The following is a 25,176-nucleotide window of genomic DNA, read 5'->3' as shown; positions in this document are numbered from 1 at the left end:
CCTACAGAATCTGTATTTCAAGCAAAATTACACACTGCATACAGGAGAAACCTACTGAAATCAAGTATATCGAGACTAATACATACCCCTAATATCACAACCAAGTACTTAACCAATTTTTCATAAATCTGTTCCAAATCTCCTTTCCTTTAGTCCTTTTCTTCTTCCCAAACCCACTTTGCCATCTGAAAGCACACTGGCGTGCAAGACAACATTCAACCTTTACCTTAACTCTTCCTTTTTCAACTGTCACAGCCCACCATTTGCTTGAGCTACTTAGGACTGCATCTTTTCACACAGCAGTCCTCATCAAATCCTGCTATTTCTCCTAAACTAGCCCTGTTGTCCTGTAGGCCATGACCTGGTAGTTTCTATTTCACCTGTTGTAACTCACTCCTTAGCTACCCACGCCTAATAAGGAAGCAACAGTCAAATGTCTACACTCTCCATACTTATCCTTTCTACATTAAGCTGCAGTTCTTCACACTCCAAGAGCTTTTTCAATCCCATTTCATTAGATGTTCTTAGCAATTGTACAAAGAATGCCCACTGTTCTGCAAGGAATGCACAGGCAAAATACTGTCTATAAGTAATTACATACATAAAAAAGGATCATTTTGCTTCAGAAAAGACTCCAAGGCACAATAGAAAATCATATTATTTTAATCTAATTGTTTTAAGACTAAGCTCTCAGGATCCTTACCCTTTCCTCTGTTTTCACACACTAGAAGGTAAAATTTTAGCAAGTCACATGCAATCTGTGAGGGCCAGACATCTCATTAACAAGTCTACTCTACCCAGCAGCCTTTTCCTGAGTAACTCAGGAGCAGTGTTCCCTTTGCAGAGCAAAGTAGCTGTTGGTTTCAGGTTGCAGTTTGTGTGTTTCTGCACCACTCTCATTCTGCACACAAGCTTCTCATGAGACACATAGGCACGATCACTGCAATCCCACAGAAGCTTGTGATAAATCACTACCAGCTCTTCTTTCCTCTTTTCTGCTAAAAAAGCCACAACTACTTATGCAATTCAAGCAAACAGCTAAGAGTGAGAAAAATTCCTGTGATGTAATCTCAAACTACCAAACTTAGATTTGGTGGCTAAAGGTGACTTCATTTGATACCATTGATAGACAGGTTCCAAATAACTGCACTTTGAATTGAAATTGTTATCTAGTCCTACGATGTTGCCATAAGCCTCTTAGACAATTTAGAGCTATGTGAGATCATATGACAGGATTCGGGGAGGATGACAGTTATTTACTATTTTTCATTTTTTAAACAAACTTTACATATCTGAGATACAAATATAAAATGCTGCACTCTGAGCGACATGGAAGCACTCCTGAATGCTGGCATTCCAATGCCTGCATATCCAACTAAAAACTTCCCAATAGCCTGAAACTTGCATTACAGTACAATTATAAAGCCAAAAAAAAAGCCTTGAAAAGTTCTCATTTTTACAAAGAAACTAGTTTTTCCAGACAACTTGTTTTCCAGGAGAAGGGCACCTGGGCCCTCTAAAGTTCCTGTTCCACTGAGCAAGTTGCTATTTCAAGTCTAAAATATTGCAAAGCCCTACCTTTTGTAAATTAACTGGCAGTATTAAGCTAATAGGTTGAGAAAATTTGCATTAGATGTAACATGGGGAAGTTGCCTGTAGTTTGCATTTTAACACTAACAGATAAACTTACTCATAGGATTCATAGGGCGCAGGCTCTGGGGTGACTGTCCCTGTTGCTGATTCTTCACTTGAGCCTGGGGCTGTGTCTGCATCTGGTTCCCTTGATAGGTCAGTCCGAGGGCTGCGTAGGCTCTCTCGATGGAGCTGGGGTCTATCTGACTGGTAGTGTTAATGCTGGGCGTTGTCTGCTGCCCCACGCCCACAGAGCCGGTATTGGCAAGTCCTACTGCAGCTCCGCCCAGCAGCGCTGCGAGAGACACAGGGAGTTAGGGAGGATGGGAGAGGGAGGCCAGAGGGGCCCACCAAAAAGGGACAGACAAAAGTGCACTGGCTGCTCAGAACTATAACATCTCCTTCAGGAAGCATGCAGGGAACAGATCTGAGAAACCTGTCACGAAACAGAGAGACAAGTTTTGACCTAACCAGCCAATCCAACATGCTGTTTTCCCTTTGGGCTGGTTAGAGGAAATCCCACGCTTAAGTATTTAGGACACATCTGCTTCAAACTGAAAACAGAGGCACACCATGTCACAGAGGTTAAAGGCAGAAGTGCACATACAGCTTTCCACCAGCCATTGCAATGCCTTTTCTGCCCTTTTTGGGTTTGTTGGGTTTTTTGGGTTTTTGTGTGGGTTTTTTTTTTTGTTTGTTTGTTTTTGGGTTTTGTTTTTTTTTTTAGTTTTCTTAAACCAAGAAAGAGCTCACACTAGTCATGAGAAGAGCCTACAGTAACATTAAAGTAGGGAGGAAAAAAAAACCCATACAGGTAACACAATGACAAAAATCTTGCCAAACATTTTGTCAGGGAGATCAAAGGGAGAAAGAGAAAGGGGAAGTGACATCTGATGCAAACAAAGAATGAAGACAGAACCAAGTATCAGGAAACGACACAATGTGCGTGTGTGCGCACATCTGTCTCCAGAAACCGTCCAGCTGGAAGAAGCAGCAATGAAAAAACAACCATTTGGTTGAGAGAGTTATGATTTGTTCACCCTTACCCTTACCTTTCTTCTTGCTAGAAAAATACAATAAAGTTAGAAAGCTTTCATAAACACTAGCAATCAGAGCCAGAAAAATACTCTGAGATTAAAACAAGAGAAAAATCACATTAATATGTTCCCAGGTTTGAGAACATCACCACCATCATCTGGGTGCAAGAAAGTTTAACTCCCAACATGCATTTTATGGTTTATTCAACACACAGAATTCCCCACTAGACTTACATTGCTGATTTCTTTTGTCCCCAGCATTTTTGAGAGGCAAACATACAGGACAATCATGTCTTGTACAATTCTTCCAGTGTGAGATGATTTGTCGGGAAGATGCGCAGTGTGCCACTGACAAAGAGAAGAAATGAAAAGCATTTACAAACTGCTCCCAGTATCTACACGTGGTCATCACAAACTGAGTAGAGAGCAGCATTTTCTCTCAGGGCACACACCTATATCAAGAGAAGTCAAAGTATTATTTGAAATAGTTCAGCACTAACTAGCCTTCAAAATGTAGCCAGATTTCTTCTAGTACTATTGGCTCAACCAAAGCCTACTCGAAAACCCCATGTGATACACCCAAGCCTATGTCTCCATGGCTTGAAGGATAACTCCATCTAGCTCAGGTATCAGGCAGACTGTGCCAACTAAATGAGATGTCAACAACTGGCACGATCCAGATTAGCCAAGGCTATCAAAATGGGAGATTACATCTTAGTAAGAGAGAGAGAGGTTGCAAGTGCCAGTAGCAGTCAAATTCATGGCTTGCTATTGCTTGAGATTCATCTCTTCAGTTTAAGGAAGACTGGTAGACTCCTATTTGCAGATTCCTGGCTTATGTCTAACTTTTTAAAAAAGGCAGAATCCAAAAGATTTTACCATGAGTTACAAAGTTAGGCAAAAGATTTTTACTCATCCCTTTGCTGTATCTTGTCCCCTCTAACTTGCCTAAACTTTAGAGGCTCAGAAGTTGCTCACAGTTCCCTGCCCTAAGCAAATAATACAGAATTTCTTTAACTTACTTCCTAAGTCACCCACTAGTCCGTCTCTTTCTAGGAGCCCTTCTCCTCCCAAAAACGTTGGCCAAATCTACATAACCACTCCCCCACTTACCTTGGCAAGATTTGCCAGCCTGGCAGTGTGTCATGTGGTTCAAGACATTCTTCATGGTTCGGCAATGCGGGAGGTTGCACTGTCGCACCTCCCCGTTGGCCTGTTCTCGACGCTGACACTTGTGAGCATGTAAGAGGAGAACGAGTTGCTGCTGAATCAGTTTGCGCTTTTCTGGATCTGCTGTCGGTGCTCCAGACCCCATTCCTTGAGAAGCTGCTGGCCCCATCCCAGCTTGCTGCACCTGGGGAGCCTGCTGCTGGCCCTGAAGAAGGTGAAAAAGAAATTTCTGGAAATAAATCTATTTTTGAAAATAATTCATTTAGCAATAAACAGCAATATAAGAGAAACAATTACTACTACAATATCTGATTGAGGAAACAGCCCACCTATGTGTAGCTCCGGAGGACTCGTTAAAAACGCCCCTTAGCAACAGTCCTGGCAATTCTCTTGCCAGCCACAATTTCCTCCTCATATGACTCTATTAGTCCTAGCTCTTGCCTTATCAATAGCCAGCAGACCTTTACACATGCTCACAGGTTAATCTGCAGTGCTACACTAACCAGAAAATATTAATAGCATTTAGATCTCAAATCTCATTTTGGATGCTAAAAAGTTGCATCCACAATTCTTGCATTAACCAAAGAAAGCACATTTTAGAAGGAATAGGGGGTTTCCTCTCAGTATAAGGTATCTCAAGTTGACTGCTCCTGGAAAAGGAGAATGAAAGGCAAGTTCTGGGAAGCTTTTAACCTTTTCCATCAGCAAACTTGCACAAAAGCATTCAAAACAAGCATCTCCTAGTCTCTGCTAGAGATGAAGCACAGCTTCAGGATAACAAACACCACAGAACTAATGTCAGGTATGGCAACATCTAGTTTGTCTTCTCTGCTTCTGTTTATTTATGCAGAACTCTTCGTATTCCTTTCAGGTGACATTTGAGGATTACTCAAATAAGAGAGGCTCAGGTACTCTATGCTGCTTGTATCACTTCAGTTTAACAGACTTCGGTTTCTAATTGACTCTTCAGGTTCTACAGGATGTTTCTGGAGATCTCCAGCTCTTTAGACCCCAGCTATCTGTATTTCTAAACCCCAGTTCTCCTATTGCTCTTGACTACTAGTATCAATCTTTCATTTTACAAGGTGACTTCACCAATTAGTCAAGTCAGGCCCTCAGGGTCTGTGCACGTTCCAATATCACCGTAACTGTCTTGTTTGCAGCCTGGCATTGTAAACGACAGCTGAGACAGCAGCAACTTTAAATTCCTACGTTCAGCTGGGTACCAACTTCAAAAGAGTTATATGCTCTGCACTGAACACAAACTTGACAGCTGGGGTTCTGAACAAATTTTGGCTGCTTTTTATTGATTCATACAACCAACTGGTTTGCTTGTCTTCCAATGTTTCATGCTCAACTTGAAAAAACCTTAAATAAAGATCACAGGATGGAACTCTTTTTAATTTAAAGGTACTGAAGTTAACTGGAAATGGTTTTCAGCAACAATTAGTAAGATCAATAGACAGACCCTCCCAGGGGGTGTGTGGGAGTGAAATTTGAAGCAGGGAGAAACACAATCTATATTCAGAAAAATGAATTTGTTACCTAAATTTAAAATAAATAAATTAATTAATAAAAAAATATATATGGGGGGGGGACAAGCCTGGTAAGACATGTTGCATGACATACCCCTAACCAATTTAAACTTGAAAATGGGGCATCAGCTTTAAGCTCAAGCCAGGGAATCTAATGTTAAGGCATGTGGTGAGGCACTGGCATTTACAAGCTCAGGTCATCCACTTTTCCCACTATTCTTACCTCCCCTTTCCTTAAGTCCTGCTGCAATTAAAGTGGAGGGGAAAGGTAAAGGTACCAAGGCTATAACAGTTGCCAGGGAAACACGTCCACCATCAGGACTGTTGTGCATGTTCATGTAATTCACAAGAACAAACACACAGCTGGGGTTTCTAAGCCCTATCACAGGCAATACCTGTTTGAAAAGGGACACCTCTCTTTACCAAAAGCACCAGTGAGTACAAGCAGGAAAACAATTCTCCAGACAGAGATACTCTGAGGAGAAGGGGCCCAGTACAGCAACAGCAAAAGAAAGGATGGGACAGGAGGGCAGAGGTGTCCAAACAGGTTGCAAAGCTCATTTCAGCTAAGGAGCTCCATTCCATTTTCCCTGTTAACAGGGTTTGAAGGCCAAAGAGTGGAGATGCAGTTTATCAACACAGAAAGCACAACCCAGCCCTCTCCCTCATATCAGCCCTAGGGGTTGAAACAAGTGCATTCTGTATGGATTCCAAGCACATATTCATCCTGGGTTATACAGCTGCAAAAAACTTAAAATGTGGCAAGACCAGAGCATATTGTTCCTCTTTACCACAACATTTTATGAATACACCTTTCATTCTACTTACCATGTTAGGCATTCCGGCCCCAGGTACTGGCTTCTTGTCCATTGGAAATTGTGGTAAGCTATTCTGCAGTCCAGCTTTATTCTGCATCTGAGGGCCAAGTCCACTGGCTCCAATCTGCTGTCCAGTATTTTGACTATAGGGCTGACCATAAGGGCTGGGATTGCTCATCATTCCCATCTAGGAATTAAAATTGTAAGATGTTCAAGTAAGATCGTTTAAGTTCTCAATGTATAAGGCAAATTTATACTTTAGAGAAGCAAGAGAGATCACAGCCATGAGCTGGCTGCAATGCAATACTGACCCACATGCTTCCCCTGCTCCTTCATGTTCACAGATTTACTCATCACATAACATTACCTTCTCAACTAGACAGTTCCTGTAAACACAACAAAGCCAACTTTGCAGTCTTTGAGATCTAACTGGAAGAAAGTGGCCTGATTATTTATGTACAAAATATTTTCAACAGATTTCTCATTTCACCTTTGTGAATTCTACAAATTTCGCAAATTTGTACCATGGACTACATAATTCTTCCAGACTTGAGTTCTCCTCCCTGCACTTGTGCAGACTCCAAATGGAGACAAATACCATCTTCATTCATATCAGCACAGTTTATCGCAAAACTATCCTACTCAACTGCTAGCACTCTCACAGCTCATCTCCAGACAGGCATAACAATGCATGTCTGCATTATCAGTACACAAACATTCTCAATTTAAGAATACACCACAGTCCTAGGTAACACCTCACAGTCACACCAATTCATTTGCAGTACTAGAGGTCAAAGGAGAGGACGGGTAGAAAGTCTGCAAACAAAACAAATCTACTGAACCATTCACCCACAGAGGAAATAGATTCATGTTTCATACAAGCCATATACATATTCAACAGTTCTAGCACACCAGAATATACCGTTTGTTGTCTTGGAACACCCAGAACCTAAAGAACAAGAAGCAATCTTGCCAATAAAGTTGATTGTCCTCTGATATTTTTTTCCATTCCTTGCATTCCTATTTATTTTCCATGGGAAACTTGTCCTTCTAGGACCAAAAGAACTAGATATAGAGGACCAGAAAAACTGGAAATATTTTTCAAGATTACCAAGTTCTCACCATTACTCAGACAGGATCCTCAAGGAGCCGTAACTCAAAAACAATGGCACAAAAATATTTAAAAGAGCTGGGTTGTTTCAACTCACATTAGCATTTGACTAGACAATGTCCAGTCTCCTTGATGCTCTTTGGTTCAAAGCATTTTCCTGCATTCAAAGAACATAACTCCATGGTAGGTCTGTTCCTAATCACTTCTACATTTATTCTCAAAGCATCTTCCCCTAGCAGAGACACCTTGTTTCTACTCACCAAGCTTCTTCAACCTGCACTAGAAGTAACCAACATGCTCTGAGATTACCTGCAATTAGTCACACTTCTCTTTTTCAGCTATAACAACCTTCAATCCATTATAATAGCCTTCAGTTTGCATTTACAAAATAAGGAAGGATCAAACTCAAGCTACAGGAAAAGGAATACAAAATTCACTAAAGAACCTGCCACTTCAGACATCTGATATGCACAAGTGAATTCACTTGAGGACAGCCCTCCTCCTCCACACATAAGCAATAACCATAATCACACAGCAGTAATTCATTAGAGAGCAATGAAAAGAATCTCTACACATGGCAGAAAAACAAACTATGTAATGATCAAGCAGAATGAAAAGCCTTCCTTCCCACTGCCATGTCTAGACCACAATGAATACACCTATGGTGACCAATGAAACAGTTGCTGCCAAAACCAGGACAGGTAAGACCCAAAACCTTCCTTCCTCTCCCTCAGAAGACTAATAAGATCTTATGTGCAAGTTAAGCCAAAGGCAAAGAGAGAAGAAAAGCATAAGGAGTCAGCAAACACATTTTCAGAAATAGTCCCCATTGTCACTGCCACCTCAAACTGATGAGCAGGTTTCAAAGCTTAGTGAAGGCCTGACATTGAGAATTAGTCCCTTAAGAAAACAAGCTGTGTTTTCCTGTAAGACAGCCTTATCCCTTTGAGGGAATCTCAAAACTCCAGAGAGTTTTGAAAGCAAGGACATCCCCAAAACCATAGGTTTCTGATCAAAGCTTTCAAGTTCATTAACAATCACAGCTCCCAAAGCCAGTTGACATCTGAGAGTACAGCAAAGCACTGACAAACTGGCTATTACTATCCCCAGTCCAATTTGCCTTCTGTAATTTATGCTGCTATCAGCCTTAAAAAACAAAAAACAAACCAAACATTCAGAATTAAAGGCTGAAGGCACATTTTCCCAACTTGGTGTCACAGGGAGAAATCAAGACACCCAACTCAGACAATTGGAATTTGATATCAACACTGATATCAAAGGGTTCAGAATAACTGTGGCCTTGTGAGCCAGCTCTGTCCTGACTACAGGGTAAGAAACTCAAAGCTAGACTTAAAAAGGACACTTTTGCTATATCACCTAAAACAACTTTCTAATGAAACTCACAGATGAGGTTTCGCCATTTATATTTGCAACAAAGCTGAACACAAACTTTATGTGAAGCTTCTGACTTTTTCAAATTACTCATCAAGTTGGCTCAGCACAAGGACCTCTGATGCTTTCTCAAACATCAGCCACTGGCACTGTTTGGGGTGCAAGACCAGCCCCCTCCAACAAGGCTCTCTCCACAGCAGAAACACAGGGCTCCCCTCCCCCTCCACCCCGCTCTGCCAAGGGACCTGGCAGCAGAACACCACATGCCCAGCTGAGCCTAGCTGCTCCTTACAGGGGTAATACTTTCCCATTGCAGGTTACAGGAGAGACAAAGACCAGAGAACCTCAGGCCAGGTTGGCAGGCAAGCACACCAAACTGACTCAAAGCCAGACACTCAAGCGACACGTAAGATGCTAAAAACCAAATTCCTCAAGGTCTCCCTGAACAAATCAGAAGCCATTACTTGATCCAGGTGAGACTGACACCTGCCAGATCCTTGGCTGAACCTCACAGCAAAGACCCCGAGTTCTGCCATCACAGACTAACCTGACACCAACCACCTGCATGCAACTCTAGGCTGAGTCAAGAGAAACATCATTTGGGAGATTCTCCACCTGGCACAAGGTGGCCTTGTGATCCTGCACAAAAAGCAGAAGCATGCTCATGTTATTTGCTGTGACATGTTGAGAAACATGAATAAAAGACAACATGTAACAGGAAGAAATGTATGGCCTCATGACTACAGAATGAATATCAAAATCCCGTATAATTGTATCAGTAGGCAGCAACCAGAAAGACTGACACACAGTTCATCAGCACATTAATGTTCTTTGGGAGGGGATAGAAGAAGAACCAGCCAAAGAAAGGTGGTTTTAGTACCACTGCATAAGAGAAGTACAAGGCTTCATCTGCAATACAATGCAAAAACATACATGGCTTCATCATAGCTACAAGTCAGCAAGTACAACCTCTACTTACTTTTCCTGGCCACCACATCTTTCACTGCCTTTCCTACTTCTCTTCATATTCATCCAAAGTTTTTCTTCCTCTCCTCACCTCACAGCTTCCACTTAATTTCATCACATATGCAAGAACTTGCAGACAAGGAAGAACAGACAGAAGTCCAATTCACAGTGAAGAAGAAGAAAACAAGGAAGATCATAAAATGATGATAATAGAAAGCAAAGGTAATCTCAAATGATTCTACCTTTGACATACACAATAGAAAACAACTTGACTTTCCTGCATCCAGGGGAAGAAGGGGCTGTCGATACCAGAATGGTGAAAGGTGTGTATCTCTCACCACGGATGACACGAGTTCAGGAAACATCCTAGTTTACAAGCAGAATCAGACAGAGCTGTTCAGATACTCCCCCCATCTAAGAGGAGCAACTACAAAAGCAGAGGAAATTCCCCAAGGTTTTATTCTAATGCCATGAAACACATGCATCTTCAGTTCAGAAGAAGATCAAGTGACTAACTCTGCTTCTAGTTTTACTGTTCATACCACAGAGCACAAATTGAAAAGGAATACCTGCTACAAGTATGGACACAGACATTGCAAATATTCTACCATTTCTCTGTAAGAACAACTGCATCATTAACATTCTAATATTTGAAGCACAGCTAGATATCAGCATTAGTATTGAACTGTGACCAGCTTTTAGGTTTGCAAAGATAACTATAAGCATGGAGAAGTAAACAAACAGAATTAAGTTTTAATTTAATAACATTCTTTCAAAGAATCCCGAATTCACAGTATCAGCTATGTATATCTCTACCAGGGAAACTGCAGTGCATGGTCTAGTTTAAGGTTACATTGATGATATCTAGTATCTTTCCATATCCACAAGTTCACAAGTGAAAGTTAATTAACTTTCCCCAAACAGGAAATTTAGTTTAAGTAAATTCCAGATGGGTCTTTAAAAACAAGAATTTACTGTACAACACTTCCTAGTGCCATTCTACGGACTGGTAGAGCACTACTGAACTCAAGCATACCCAAACTATGTTTTGCCAGTGGTGTCCGCTGCATTCTTTCCAAGGACTGTTATTGATTATTTTTCTTTGCACTTAACTGCATACTATTTTAAGATGCCTATTTCAAGACACCAGCATTATGTCACTGCTATTTCTGCAAGAAACTCCCCATGCCACTCCAGAAACTTAGACTCACTGCTTCATTTTTCCCTCATAAACAAACATTCCTCTCTTACTCTGGTATAAAGTGAACAATTATTCTTTTTTTTTTCCCCACCTTAGTTTACCAAAGAAGACAAAGGCAAGGACTGGAACTCACACTACCGTTTGAATGGATTAATGTACTTGGATCATATGGTATGCTTAGTCACAGACTGAACAGTATGGGTACATTTACCTGTTGAATCAAATAGCTACTGAAAAACAGAAAGGCAACCAAGAACACTGACCACCTATCTAAAATGAGAGACTGAATATGCTAACACTAAGGAATATACAATGCTTTTATTTTCTTAATCTAATTTCACAATTTGAGGGTGACATCTTCAATCTTCAGCTTTGAACAGAAATTTATTATTATGAAATTTCTTATTGTTCTACTCAGAGGAAGTTAAGGAGATTATGACAAATTACATTTGTCTTTATAAAATATTGCCATTGAATCTTAACTGAGGTTAAACTGATAAAGCAAATAATTGCAGAGAGCTTTGTACTTACTGAAAGAGTAAACCAAGTCACAAAGAATTACTACTGGAACTAAATGCTTCAAGTGAAATGCTCACATAGCAGAGGTAGTAGTAATGCCCTTACTAATCTGAACTGCCTATACATCCACTTCATTAGTGGAGTAAGGGAACATTTCTTGAATCAGACAGGAAATGTAAGTGACCTGAAGGTCAGGTCTATCACTCTGTGGTAGAGCACCGCTATGACAGAATGCATAGAGCAACTCAGACACAAAATACCCTCGTCCCCTCATACGAGGCTGGACAGGTAAGACCTTAACAGGGCACTCTCAACAGAACTCAGTGGAAGAACAAAACTGGGGTTTTAACTAGATAAAATTCCAAATGAAGAATGGTTCAAAACCAGAAATTAATCAGCTTTTAGCAATTCAATCTTTGTAATAAGTTACCTGTTCCCATTTAAATCAAAGCTGTAAAATTATCTAGTGAAACAAAACACATGAAAAAGACTTCAGTGATGACAGAACTCAAGCATTACAAACAATTTCCAAAACAGTATTTCAAGAGTAAAAGGCATGTCTGTTATCCTCTTAACTTGCACAAAACCAAGCACACAGAAAACAAAAAACTACTCAAGAACACCAATCTCCTTACAATTCCTTCCCCTCCAAACTTCTAACACTTCCTTTCAGGGTAGACTTTCACAGGCGTTTTTACATCTGTACAGTAAAAGTAGGATTCACACCTTCCTTTGACAGGCAAGCTCAATTCCTTTAAAAAAATCCTCTCCCTAATATAGGGATACTAGCTTTCCAAATGATGAGTATAAACCGGACCTGAAAAACAATTCAAATTAATTCTTTTTTTAATGACCGCCTGAGTTTCAATTTCAGTCAGGTTTAGTTTCTGCATACAGTCAGGCAACTGGCACAGAGACAGCATCCAGACAGAACTGCTTCTTCATAAGTTGGTGACTGCTAACATCAGGACAGGAAACTACAGGATGGAAGCATGAGATTGTGACAGAACAAGTTTATGAACAGGAATAATTTATAGAGACATTTGGGATTTCAAGTCCTAAAAGTAACATGCACAACTAGAGAAGGTCAGAAGTACATAGAGAACGAGCAAAGCAAGTGTTCCACTCTATTGCTAGTCAATATTTTGGGAAGAGAGGAAGAAAACTTCAGTAACTCCACAGAATAACAGAACAAAGCAAAAACATAACCGATTTCACTTTCCCAATTGAAAGACTTCCCAATTCCCAAAGACTAGCTCCTTGGAGCTCATCTTTCCTGTTAGAAGAGCATAAAAATCCTCCCTTCCCAATTACTCAACATCACAGGCAACCTAAGCTATTCCATACAAATCATTGCACAATACACATCCATCTCACTGAGACAGAACTCTCTGAAGCAACCCTCCCATCACCTAAAGGGGCTGCCTTTGTCAAGCTAACATGATGAAGTTGAACAATCATAACCAAAGCATCTTGTCTGATTTTTTTTCCTCCTACTGAAGGAGAGCTTTTGGATAGCGTGCATTTTTTGCAGCAATGAAGGAAACCTACAGAAGTTATTACACCAACTCCCACCTTAACAGCAACATGCTACTAAATTTACCAATTTTAAAAGATGGCTTTTAAAAACAACTGCTTAAGGTCTTCTGTTTCATCTACTTTTTGAAGATTTGTAGGTGGGAAAACCCAAAAGCAGATGGGTGGGGAGATAAAACGGTCAGACATTACTGTTGTCAGACTTTGCTAACTCTACTGTATGAAGTGAAACACAGGCTCCCTGCCAACAACCAAACCAATTGAAGACATTCCGGAATTTCAGCCTCCATTTCAGACTGTTCTCTCTCATCCGACAGTTTCAACTCCTTTATGAGGAATATACCCACTATACTTAACACAAAATGTCTCAAGATTGTTTTATCAGCAATTAAAGAACCCTAAGTATTTTTAACCATTCTGGCACTATGAAATAAAAAACAGAAGTTACTATGTATTTGGTCTCAATAGCCTCAAAAGCATAAAGTGTTCTTAATTTACATATACTTAAGTGTTCCTAATTTACAAGTACTTGTACTTAATTTACATGGAACTTTTGGGATTTAAGTAAGGAAAGGAGACAATTTAATTTTAGATTGAATTGGTCAAAAGCTTGATTTTATGTCCTTTCTTTACTTTTAGATAAATGAGTTTATTATAGTGCATAGCTCTACTTTAGCTTTGATAAGTAAGGATGAAGTTGCATTTCATCCAAACACTCAATACATCAATTTTTGACCTCTGAAGACAGCTTTCTGAAGATTTTTTTTTTTTCAGCCAAGGAATAATGAATGAGGGGTTATATAATTCCAATGCAAGAAGACTTCAAGCAGCTACATATTTCTTACCACTGTAAGCTGCATATAAGTTTTCTACTGTAGTAATCAAGCTCTGCATAAATTTTCCTATCAGGCAAAAATATCTGAAATGACCAGACCACAGAATCAACTCATTACTTAACAAATATATATATATATATATATATATATATATATATATATATATATATACACACACCCACACCCACACACCCTCCCAAAAGTTAGCACACTGAGCTTAAGGAAGCAACTAAGACCAAAGAATTTTGTAATTAATGTTCACAAGACACAAAAGTAATTTCACTTAATATATTAAAGCATGAAAAAACCATTAATACACAGCATGTTTTTTATGTATGTTTCAAATACATTTATAGACTGTTATTTATCATTCCAAGTCCTCCAAGTAGATTGACTTTAGGCATTCAGAGATAGATTTAAGTATTGCAAAGCACCTTAAAAAAACACCTCTCCCCTCAGTAGCCAAGAAACACAAAATACCCACTTAAAGTGAACTAAAACACTGAAGTATTTTCTAGGCTTTTGATCAAAACATTAAAAAAATGGAGAATACTCAAGTGGCTCCTACTCTAAGCTGGCTAATTGTGCATGACAAAAATTAAACTGAAGATATCCTTTTATCCTTAGTTAAACCAGGAGATCTTCTCTCATCTTTTCGGTGACTTATGACAACAACATTTTTCCAACCTCCTGGATTACAAAAGCACATATATTTCCCACTCATTATTCAAAATATTTTATTTTAGCTTTCTGGTTTACTCGCCAATAGACAAAGCCACTGCAAATTTTAAAACTAGAACTGAGTCACATTAACAGTCTTCAGAATCCAACATTGTCTTCAGGCGTCTACACAAGCGTTCATTCTCCACCATTAACTCGAACACCCGGCACACACAGTGAGTAGAGCAGTCAGTTCAAACCTGGGTGCAGCTCTCAGCATCTGCTACAGCACAAACACTTGGCTGATATCAGACTACAAATACTCGCCTAAACTGTCATACAGAAAAAAGCACCACAGCACCTAAAAAGTCCTGATGGATTCCCATCACACTCGCAATACCAGCATCACATTAGATGGAAAAATACAGTTGCAGAGAAAGCATAGAACAGAATAAAATACAATCAAGTTACTTTTCAGTGTAATGGATAATCTGTACTGTCAAAAGATTTCTAAATAGGCTTTTTAATCTAGTCATAGTCTTGCTTGTTATGCAAGATGCAATTTTTGCTTCCTATGACCATCACAAATTCCACTTTAGCAGCATATAAACTATTTAATCCATCATACAGGATTCTCAAAGAAAAAATCCTCTAGAATCCACAGCGCAGAGAATTAATTTTGCAAAACAATGTCAACAATGAGGAAAAAGTAATGAAGTTTAGCTTGTCTTACCTTGTTCATGGCTCCAGGCTGTGGCCCTCTTAGTCCAGCCTGCCCTCCCATCTGTGGAGTGCCTTGTTGCAGTGTCTCAGCCAACAAGTTCCCAGTGCCCATTCCTGGGTTTGGGTACGGCATATTGGGTCGCCCTCTGCCTGCTCCAATTGAACCGTTCATGACTTGCCCCTGCATCATCCCCTGTCCGTTGCCTGCTGCCAACATCCCAGGATTCATGCCAGCATTCATCCCTGTGTTCATTCCCATGCCAGGCTGGTTAACTGGGCTGTTCACTGTTGGCATCATTGCTGCCGTGGATTGAGCAGAAGGACCCTGGTTTGGTCCACTTGTACCCATCGCCATACTGGGAGAAGTCAACCCAGCCTGTGCCATGGGGCTTTTCACCATGCTATTTAACATTCCCATTCCAGGACTATTTTGTTGGGTTTGACTGGTCATGCCTTGGCCAGGGCCACCAACCCCCATATTGAGATTTGGGGAGCTACCGGCCCGTAGAAGTTCTGACAGCTGCTTGTGTTTAGAGGCAGCATCTTGTGCCAGGCCAAGGCTGGTCTGAAGCTGATTAATGTCACCACCATTGGTGAGTCCAAGTTCTGTGGAGCTGATCAGTTCATCTGGCAAGTCATGTTCCAGATCAAAGAGTGATCCAAAATCTGAAAAACAAAACAGATTGTGTTTGAGGTCAGAGCAATTAATAGCATCTTGAAGTTTCTACTTTTTGATTTCCAGCAAAACTTGACTTTTTGTATTTGAGCAAAATTCCCTTATCAGTTGTTATTGAAAGCTATCTAATTTGTCAGAATAAAAGTGATTCTAAACTTTATGGGGTCTAAACTAGAGAAAACCATTCTACTTCAGCTTTCTACAATTTGTGTTGAAAGACCATTGGGTATCTCAGCCTATGATCTCTCAACTTGAGAATTATGACAAAGGAGGAGAGAAAAATACATACTGAAATCTCTCAGAGTTAGCCAATGAAATTAAAGAGCAATTACAAAAACGAATTAGCAGGTTGATGGGAAAACACTGTCTTTAAAACTTTTGCTAAACTATTGCTTTTGGAACAGAAATAATTAATACAGCAATATAACTTTAAAAATGTTTACTACTTAGTAAATAATAAGTAGAGGTTTGGTTATAGGGTCTTATGTTGAATTGGGTTTTCTGGCATTTGGTTTGGTTGGTTGTTTTGGTTTCTTTTTTGGGCAGCTGTTTGGTTTTTTTATTCTTCCACATGCAGTCATTACCAGCATTGAATTGCCAAATTTCATTGAACTTCATTGGACAGACAGTATCTTCCCACAACAAATACTGTCAGAAAACAAAGTAAGCCTGGAGGGTCCTTGCCACAAAGCTGTGAAAAACACTAGGATGAAAAAACAAATTCCCACCTCAAGAGCCCATGCAAAGCAATCCCCAAGGTAACTAAGTGGCAAAAGATTGCTACTTGGAATACACAGATACAAGAATATTATATAGTACCCAAACCAATTTGCTCAAGAGAATAAATTCTTATGTCTGCAGTAGTATGCGTACCTTGGTCTATTTAATCTATGGTAGTTAAACCAAAAATAACTTGGAAAGCTTATGGTTTCTGACATGCATTAATGACAACTTCCTTCTCCAAATGAGAGAGGAGCTGGTGTGTTGTTCTCACCAACAATGAGTGTCTGGTGAGGAATGCAAAGCTCAAATGCAGCCTTGGCTGCAGTGACCAAAAAGGTGGAGCTCAAGATGCAAATAGGCCAAATATTAGAGGGAAAAGACTACAGTTGAACAGCACGTAAATCAGAAAAGTTCATCAGCATTATCCATCTGTTTAAAATGTTTCACACGATACTATACCCAAATTGTCAAACACCTGGACTAACAGAGTGTCTACAACTTCACAAGTGTTATCACGGATAGGATTATGACTTTAGAATTCTGAAAATATGGTGTGAGATTGTCAAGAATGCAGGAACATCACAAAAGGGATTTTAACACTCCTTTTATACACTCTACATTAGTACAAACCACCAGAGACAGAAAATTTCCATTAAGGAACTTTTGAACTATTAAAATGAGGTAGCCCATTCTTCATTATCACATATCTTGTGCTAGAAGTTATGCTTTGCAAGACACACTAAGGACTGATCATCCATTTGCATGACTGGTATTTTTGAAGATTCAAAAGTGAAGGAACAATCAGATGAATAAATCTTTGTCCAACTTCTCTTTCATCTAAAATTATGAACTTAATGTTGTGTGTCAGTAGATTCATCTAAAAAGAAACCACACACACCCCCATGCACACAAAAAACCCGAAACAAAAAACTGAAACCAAAACCAAGTTACAGTGCTCAGCATTTAACTTAAGAATTACAATTCAATGAACATGGGAAGAGTTAGTGGAAGAGACCCTAAAATTAGAGATCAAGGAAATTGAAAAGGCAATAAAAAAAATTGATGACAGCTTCAATCAGCTTCCATTGGCACCTTAAGAAGCCTGTTAGAACACGTTTAACAGGCAACTGTTGAAACATAACATCCTGAAAACACCCTGCTAATAAGCTGACAAAGAACCCACCAGTGAGGAAGGAGTAAAAGATACATTCAGGAACTCACAAGTTAGTCTGCTGTCCTCAATGATGAACAAACAAAACTGAAAACAAAATTAAGCGACCTGAAAAAACATGACCCAGCACAAAGCCTGTTCCTACAACATAACTGTCATGGCAGCCCAGACATCTCCCATCAGCATCCACACAGTCCAAAGGCCATGTTTTTGACTCTTTCTAGTTGGGCAAAGAATTTCTGCTCTTGAACAAACACAACTCCCAGTTCAGAGGCAAGTCCCACACCAAAAATCCTTGCTTCACCTTTCTTGTGTTCAGACCAGTGCATATAAAGCCCTTCACAAAACCAACTGGAAAGTGATTGGTAAATGTCTGCATATGAAAAACAAATTTGTTTTTCAAACTACCACATAGTATTTTCTCAGGCAGGCCCATTTAGATGATTTCAGATGTAACACCACAAAGGGACAGTGCAATTCTTGTTTTGAGAGACAAAGATTTCATCATCTTGACTCATAAGAAAATATTAATCTGCTTCTCTGAAAACCTCACTTCCTTAAATTCTCCCTCCTCATAAATGAGGAGATAATTCCAGCTTTAAGGTTTACTACCCATTACTAACTGGAGCATATAGGTACAAGCTATCTGAGCTCCTTGGCCTGATTGTTCTGTGACATCCGTGAACATGAAGAAAAATGTCATAAAAACTGTAAGAGGCATTAATTCTTTTTATGAATACCTTAAAACACAATATAGCACAAGCTACATTAACAAAACCCATCCCCAACCTGAATGGTTGGGAAATAATCCTAATTGGATTCATTCTTTACATCAAAACATCTAAGACATTCAATATAAAACTTACACATAAAACTAACTTGCTAGGATTTTTAATATACTAGAGACAATTCATTGTAAAAGAATACTGTCAACTGTTAGCCAGAATTGTAAGTAGTAACTACCAAGAATGCAATATTCTGGTATGAGTTTGCTCTTTCTAGAAGTCTTTTCCAAAAATAAACCTTCAAAGTCTTCTTTAGCCAGTAGATACAGATTAAAATTTTCAATTGTCTGGTCAGCTACGAAAATTGCATTTTAGTCAACTACTGGGAAACAGAAATTTTCTGATACAGGACTGAAACAAAACCTCAAATGACCATAAAGATTAATAGGACCTTGTGCATATATAACAGTTGCAATCCATTTCAGTCTTCTACATAGAACTGGTGTCCTAAAGGCCACTGTAGAGAGTTCTACCTATGACCAAGCCAAAAACTGTCAAGGCTGGGCCAGGCAGCTCACAAACCATGTCAAAACAAGATCATATATACTCACACAAGAGACAAAAGCATAGCTTAAGACAATGGTGAGAAGTATCCAGAGTGCTGACTGACTTTCCAGTACACTGAGCTCACTGCTACTCTTGCAATCTGTTTCATTAAGGATATGCACAAAGATTTCTCACTAACAAAATCAAGCTTGTGGGAAGGCAGAGGAGGAAGATTAGTCCTGCAAAGGTTTGTCCACCTGATTCATCATCTCTAGAGATCCTAACACAGAAAAACTGGGATGTAACAGAACTGACAGTATCTGGCCTAAAGCCTAAAACCATCCAGTAATACACTGGTAGGAAGTGGCAGTGGTGGACCTGAATCCTGACCTCATCCTGATTTCAGTAGAGCAGCACAGAGTGATTCCCCATCATGCTGTTTGTGGTATTATTAGTGTATTTCTTTCTACAGGTAACAGGAACATATAGAATAGATTGCTGCTGCCACCCAAGAGGCAAAGAAAAGAAAACCTCAAAACAACATCTAAGTAGTAGATCTGAAAGTCTTAAATCTCAAATCTTAAGACTTAAGTCTTAAGTCTGTGATCATCTCAAGATGCAAAGGCATATCATAATTTCCTTTTAGGAACTGTAGCACTACTGAAAACTTAGCAAGTCTTTAGAGGAAAAAAAAATCCCAACAACTTAACCTGGCTACATTAGATCTGTAGTGAGAAAATCACAAAAGACCGTAGGAGCAGATCCATCTCTAGCAGTGGCAGTTCAGTTAGACTGGATTAAGTAGTATGAACTGTGCCCTAAACTGTGGGAAGGCAACTTCAAAAATCAGTGTACTAACCTGCATTGCATACTATGGACTGTCTTCTTAATTTTGCATTCTACTTGAAAACTCTGCCTTTGACAATGTCTAATCTGCAAGATGCAAGGAAACTGCCAGCCTGGGGTGAAAAGCCACCTGGCACCAAAATGGACTTTAAACTAATACATATGCAGAGTGTGCAATCAAAATCCTTAAGTCAATAAGACTTCAATGTCTTATCAAGTGATCAATTTTCAAATTAGCTACTAAGTATTTATTTCAAGTTAGTTGTACTGCAAGAGCACCTGGTAGCACCAGTGATGCAACAGCTCTCAAAGCAGGCAAAGCAGCAATTTATGACAGTGTTTATAAAACAGGGAAAATATATCAATACTAACTACTTAGCAAGGAAATCAGCATGTATTCAGGTGGGACATACGAGTTTCTTTTACATGCTTTCTAGCCTACAGTCAGGATCCCATTATTTTCTCATTTCTGGATTAAGACAACAGACCTTTACTTGTGGGAGGATGGATTGTAGGAGAATAGAGGTACTGCTGAAGGCAATCTTACCCCTGAGGAGCTGCAGCTGTACTAATTACCAAAGAGCAGGAACAGCCTTGCCTTCAATAGGTCACAGCTGTGTCCATAAGGATGAGTGTTATAAAAGAATGGGTTAGGTGGTTGAGAAAGCATTGGAGTCAGTCTGCTGTGAGGAGTAAGGGTCAGGTTAGTATGTGCTGCTGGGGACAGAAAGGGTCAGGTGTGTGTGTTAGGGACAGGAAGGGTCAGTATGTGCTGCTGGGGACAGAAAGGGTCAGGTGTGTGTGTTAGGGACAGGAAGGGTTAGTATGTGCTGCTGGGGACAGAAAGGGTCAGGTGTGTGTGTTAGGGACAGGAAGGGTTAGTATGTGCTGCTGGGGACAGAAAGGGTCAGGTGTGTGTGTTAGGGACAGGAAGAAGTCAGGCAGCCTTGTGGAAGAAAGAGAAAAGGAGTCAGTGTTGTGAGGAGCTGCCCGTGAGCACTCACAGAGAGAAGGTAAGAAAGTCTTACAGTAAGATAATTAAAAGTGACAGTTCCCATCCACCATGGGCTGGTGCCAAGCACCAATGCCAACAATTGGTGGCCCGTATGGGGATGAGTTCTGACATTTATTCACCTTTCAAAATAAAATAGGAATTTCTGTCTATATGGAAACTACCTGGTTTTTGCAAATAGGCTGCAGTGAACTATACTGTTTTCTAGGAACATCCCCATGTGCTACAAAATAGCAATACTTTATTCTCACAGGTACTAACCCTTGGACTCAAGCCATTGGAGCATTCAGTCTTGAGAAGAATTGGTACAAGCTGAAGGAAAAGCATGTGTGATCAGCAATGCCTCAAGAACCCTGCATGGCAGATAGGTCAGACAGCTACTGACTCCTGAGCCTACCCCTGTCAGACCAGCAAAGAGGTAAGAAACTCAATAGTTCATGTCCCTGTTTCCCATTTACTATATTCTGAACAGAGACACACCAACTTCAAAAGCTGCTTAACAGTCACCTTTTTACACAAATGTTTCTGAAGTCCAGCAACCTCTTAGTTGATCAACTTGTATCACAGTCGTCGGGTTCAAAATGAAACAAACAGACAAGGCTTAATACAGGACACTGAATACAAAGCATGTATGTGACAGGGTTGACAGGAACCACATATGATGTTGGACCACATGGAAAACAACACCTTTGCTGTGCTTTCAGACAAAGAATGACAATAAGGTGTTGAGGTCAGTATCTTCCCTGACTGGGGATACAAAAACTACCCGTAACTGATCAGGGCCCACATGTAACAGACAAAGTACCCAGACGATCTCACCAGTATTCCAGAGAAATCAGCCATAGAGGCTTGCAGTCAAGCACCAGCATTACAGGCCCTAAAACACACTGAAATGACCTCAAAAAAAAAAAGAAAATGCAGAAGCAAAGGTGAAGCACAGTCTTGAAACAAAGTGCTAATAAAGTCATCAATTCCCAAGGCCTCTACAATGACAGAAAATTAAGCTAGACTAGTCCAGGCAGTTTTAAAACCCATATGCCTAAGGACAGAGGCACACACCAACCTGGTAGGAACTTTGATATTGCATTTTGGAGATCAAACCATGAAATCCATTAAAAGAGGGGGCTTTTCATGTAGATACTCTATGAAGCCACAATTGCCCAATGGTAACACAAGTTCTGCCAAAATGTTCTAACTTAAACAGTAGAATTAATTTAAACTCATCTACTAAATTGATTTAAAATGAAGGGGCAAAACATCCACATCAGCCTAAGATACTAAGGTCTAGAGTCATCATTGCAGCTACTGCTTCCAAAATCCTCAGACAGTGCTCCCTGTATAACCCTAATGGAGGGGATCGCTTGCTCAGCAGCAACTGAGAATTCATGTTCTGTATTATGCTATTTGAGTAACAGTCTTCAGTGTTAGACCTCAATGTTAATTCTGTTCCCTGTAAGAAACTGGGAAAGCACTGCCACCTTCCTTCCCTGCCAATCCAGAAAAGGCCTCCATTTCTTCACTACATCAAGAAACACTGTAATTTGAGGTAAGACCATAAATAATACAAACAGAAAACATATTTTAAAACTTTATTCAAAACAACTGGAAGACAACAAACACAAAGGTTCAAAACATGTTAGCACACTATGGTAGCACACAATTTCTGGCAAAAATATTTTTAAGAACAATCACTTATTGATCAAAGTCCAATTCACCATGTAGAATGCACATGATTCCAATATGAGTTGTAACAACCAGGCATAAGTGTAAGTACTTTACAAGTGTGAAAAACAGCAACAAAAAAATTGTTCTAAAGTAGCAATAGCATATCATTCAGCATCTACTGAAGTCCTAAAATTAGGACCTCACTCTTTCCATTTTTAAGCTATCCTAATCCCTATTCAAACACTGGTGTCAAATACATGAACTTTTGCTTAAGGAAAATAGTCTCAGTTTTGTGAAGTCTCAATAACCTGCAAATTTAAGTCATACTTGTCCCAAACTAATATCAACCAAAATGCCTATTTTAGTAGACTCTAACTGATGCATGGTTTTTTGCAGCTTCAGAAGAAAATGGTATTTATAACAAACTTTTCAGTTTCATATTCAAAGTTCTTAAAAAAAAAACAGTATTTAGAGATACAGGTGATAGTAGGAGTTAACCACAGAAAACCATAGTGAAAATGCAATGGTTATGAGTCTGGAATATAGAATTGTAACTGTTCTAGGGAAACAGAAGTGGTATAATCATATGGAAAAGACTGGGGTCAAAATTCAGGAATAGGGTATGTTTAAAGATTTAATATTACTTAAGGATGAATTTCAGAGACCTTTTAATTTATGTACCTGTTTATTCATATTATTATACAAAGACACTAGTCTTACCATCACTGATAACCCACGTAAGATGAAGTTTTGACATTGTAATTCCAAAATGCTGAAGTCAAACCATTAATAATTTCCTTGTAAACATGTTGCTATTTGCATAAATTTCATTGGGCTACCTTTAACTTGAATCAAAAGTCTCTAGTATTACTATTCTCAGTGGCATCTGTGTATGTACACAGGTCTAGAAAGTTAGAGAAGCTGGTGGACAAAAACTGGGTACATGCAGATGGGATGGGAACACCCTGATGTGCACAGAACACACTGATTCATTTTAGAAGCAATTACAAATCTGTTTCAAGAAAAGAGTAAAGTTAATTTCATTGTCAAGTTAACAACTTTGAAATGATGCAATCTGCATATACAATTACCAAAAAGTCAAGTCACTTTTGAGTTCATTCAACATTACTCCAAAGTAAAAGCAAAAAGCAATGCTGAATTTATATACAAAAAAAAATACAAGTAAACAAAATAACATAGGTCAATAGATCAGACTTCATTATCTTAAACTAGTAATACCCCAGATTTCCTGGAATTACACTCAGTCACATGTAAAAGGCAGTTTAGCTTCAGCAAAATTTGTACTGAGCAATCCATATATCAGCATTTTACTAGACTTTTAATTTTTATTAGGATTCCAAAAGTGAAAAAACCCTGAAAGTACACATCTTTTCATCCATTAAAACAGTAGGAGTATATTACAGTCTCTCTTAAAAGAGAAATTGTCTATTCAGTGGTATTTGGAAGTCCTACAGACAAACAAATATCAAATCCTGATACCAAAACTCCTATCCTTAGATCTCTTACAGGAATACAAATAAAGATGCAGTACAGAGGTGTTCTACACCATCAAATGGGAAAGAGCTAAATCTTTATCTGCCCCCTCTCACAATGACCACTAATAGAAAATAACCTGTTTTTCACGGTTCTGAACCTAACTTGCACTTTTTAATAAAAATCTCAAGACTGGTCTCCCATTTTACATGCTTGATGTCAGGTGTGTTGACAGGAACAGCATCAAGTGAACAAGTTACTGTGGTTTGAGTCCGTAAGAATTCAATACTCCTTCTAATTTTCTTCAAAAAGATTTGGAAGAAATAAGTGCTTGAAGGAGAATATTGCACATCGAATTTTTAAGAGAACTTTAAATACATTCATATGCCAGTCCATTTAAGGAAAACTTGTTGCTATTTAGGAAGAGAATGATAGGTTTTCAGATACTGTTCAGGGGGAGGATCTCTGCCCTAGTTCAAGTTCTACAAATTCAAGGCAGCCCCAAAAGTTTTTTATCAGGCACACCACCATATGCAGAGACAGATATATTTTACTTCAGCCTGCTGCTACAGTTTAAGTAAAGACAGAAAAACAAAATCCTTGGAGACAGGTGTGCATTGTTTAGTTGTCAGTGAAATCTACACAGGAAAATTACTCCATTTGTCAAATAATAAATCTAAGTGGTTTTTGGGCAAACCCTCTCAGAAGGAGCACAAAATCAAGTGATGAGAAGGGTGAAGTAGTATCCTTACACAGTTGGAACAAGCACTGAAAGGCTGCTCCTGCTAAGCAGCTAAGCAAGACACTGAAGTGACACACTGGAGGGTAATCAAATAGCCTACAGAGAAGATGCAGGAAAGATACACTAAATCACACAAAAATGAAATTTAATAATAATGTGGTTTGCTCCAAGTTATAAAGATACAAAAAACACAACTCCTACAGCAGAAGTTCAGCATTTAGTCCCAGTATCTTATTAGACCCACACCCCCCAAAATCATATATTAAAACCCAGAGTCTGATAGACCCTTCCCAGGTAAAATTTGGTTTTCTACAAATGCACAAGTGACCGATAATCTGAACTTAAGGCAAGCCCTGCTCTAGGACTGTGAGGAACAAGATGGAAAAATTAGGTTGTTTTTTTTTAATCTAGGATTTAAATTCCCAAGTCTTTTCCCAAAC

At 39.3% G+C, this 25,176-nt stretch overlaps 1 protein-coding gene across 5 annotated transcripts in view; it reads right to left on the bottom strand.

Annotated features, from left to right (window-relative positions):
- EP300 (E1A binding protein p300) overlaps nucleotides 1-25,176 on the bottom strand; it is a 61,153-nt gene that overhangs the window by 29,060 nt on the left and 6,917 nt on the right. For all 5 annotated transcript variants that reach the window (XM_068191371.1, XM_068191373.1, XM_068191374.1 and 2 more), the window contains 5 exons: nucleotides 15,147-15,802; nucleotides 6,203-6,379; nucleotides 3,783-4,044; nucleotides 2,904-3,017; nucleotides 1,691-1,927 (listed from right to left, as the gene is read on the bottom strand). In XM_068191371.1, the coding sequence (XP_068047472.1) occupies nucleotides 1,691-1,927; nucleotides 2,904-3,017; nucleotides 3,783-4,044; nucleotides 6,203-6,379; nucleotides 15,147-15,802 (1,446 nt within the window). The remainder of the gene's footprint in view (nucleotides 1-1,690; nucleotides 1,928-2,903; nucleotides 3,018-3,782; nucleotides 4,045-6,202; nucleotides 6,380-15,146; nucleotides 15,803-25,176) is intronic.

The sequence above is a fragment of the Anomalospiza imberbis genome, chromosome 5 (assembly GCF_031753505.1).
Source record: "Anomalospiza imberbis isolate Cuckoo-Finch-1a 21T00152 chromosome 5, ASM3175350v1, whole genome shotgun sequence".
NCBI classification, from domain to species: domain Eukaryota; kingdom Metazoa; phylum Chordata; class Aves; order Passeriformes; family Viduidae; genus Anomalospiza; species Anomalospiza imberbis.
Note: the sequence above shows the minus strand (reverse complement) of the source record. Positions and strands in the feature narration are given on the sequence as shown.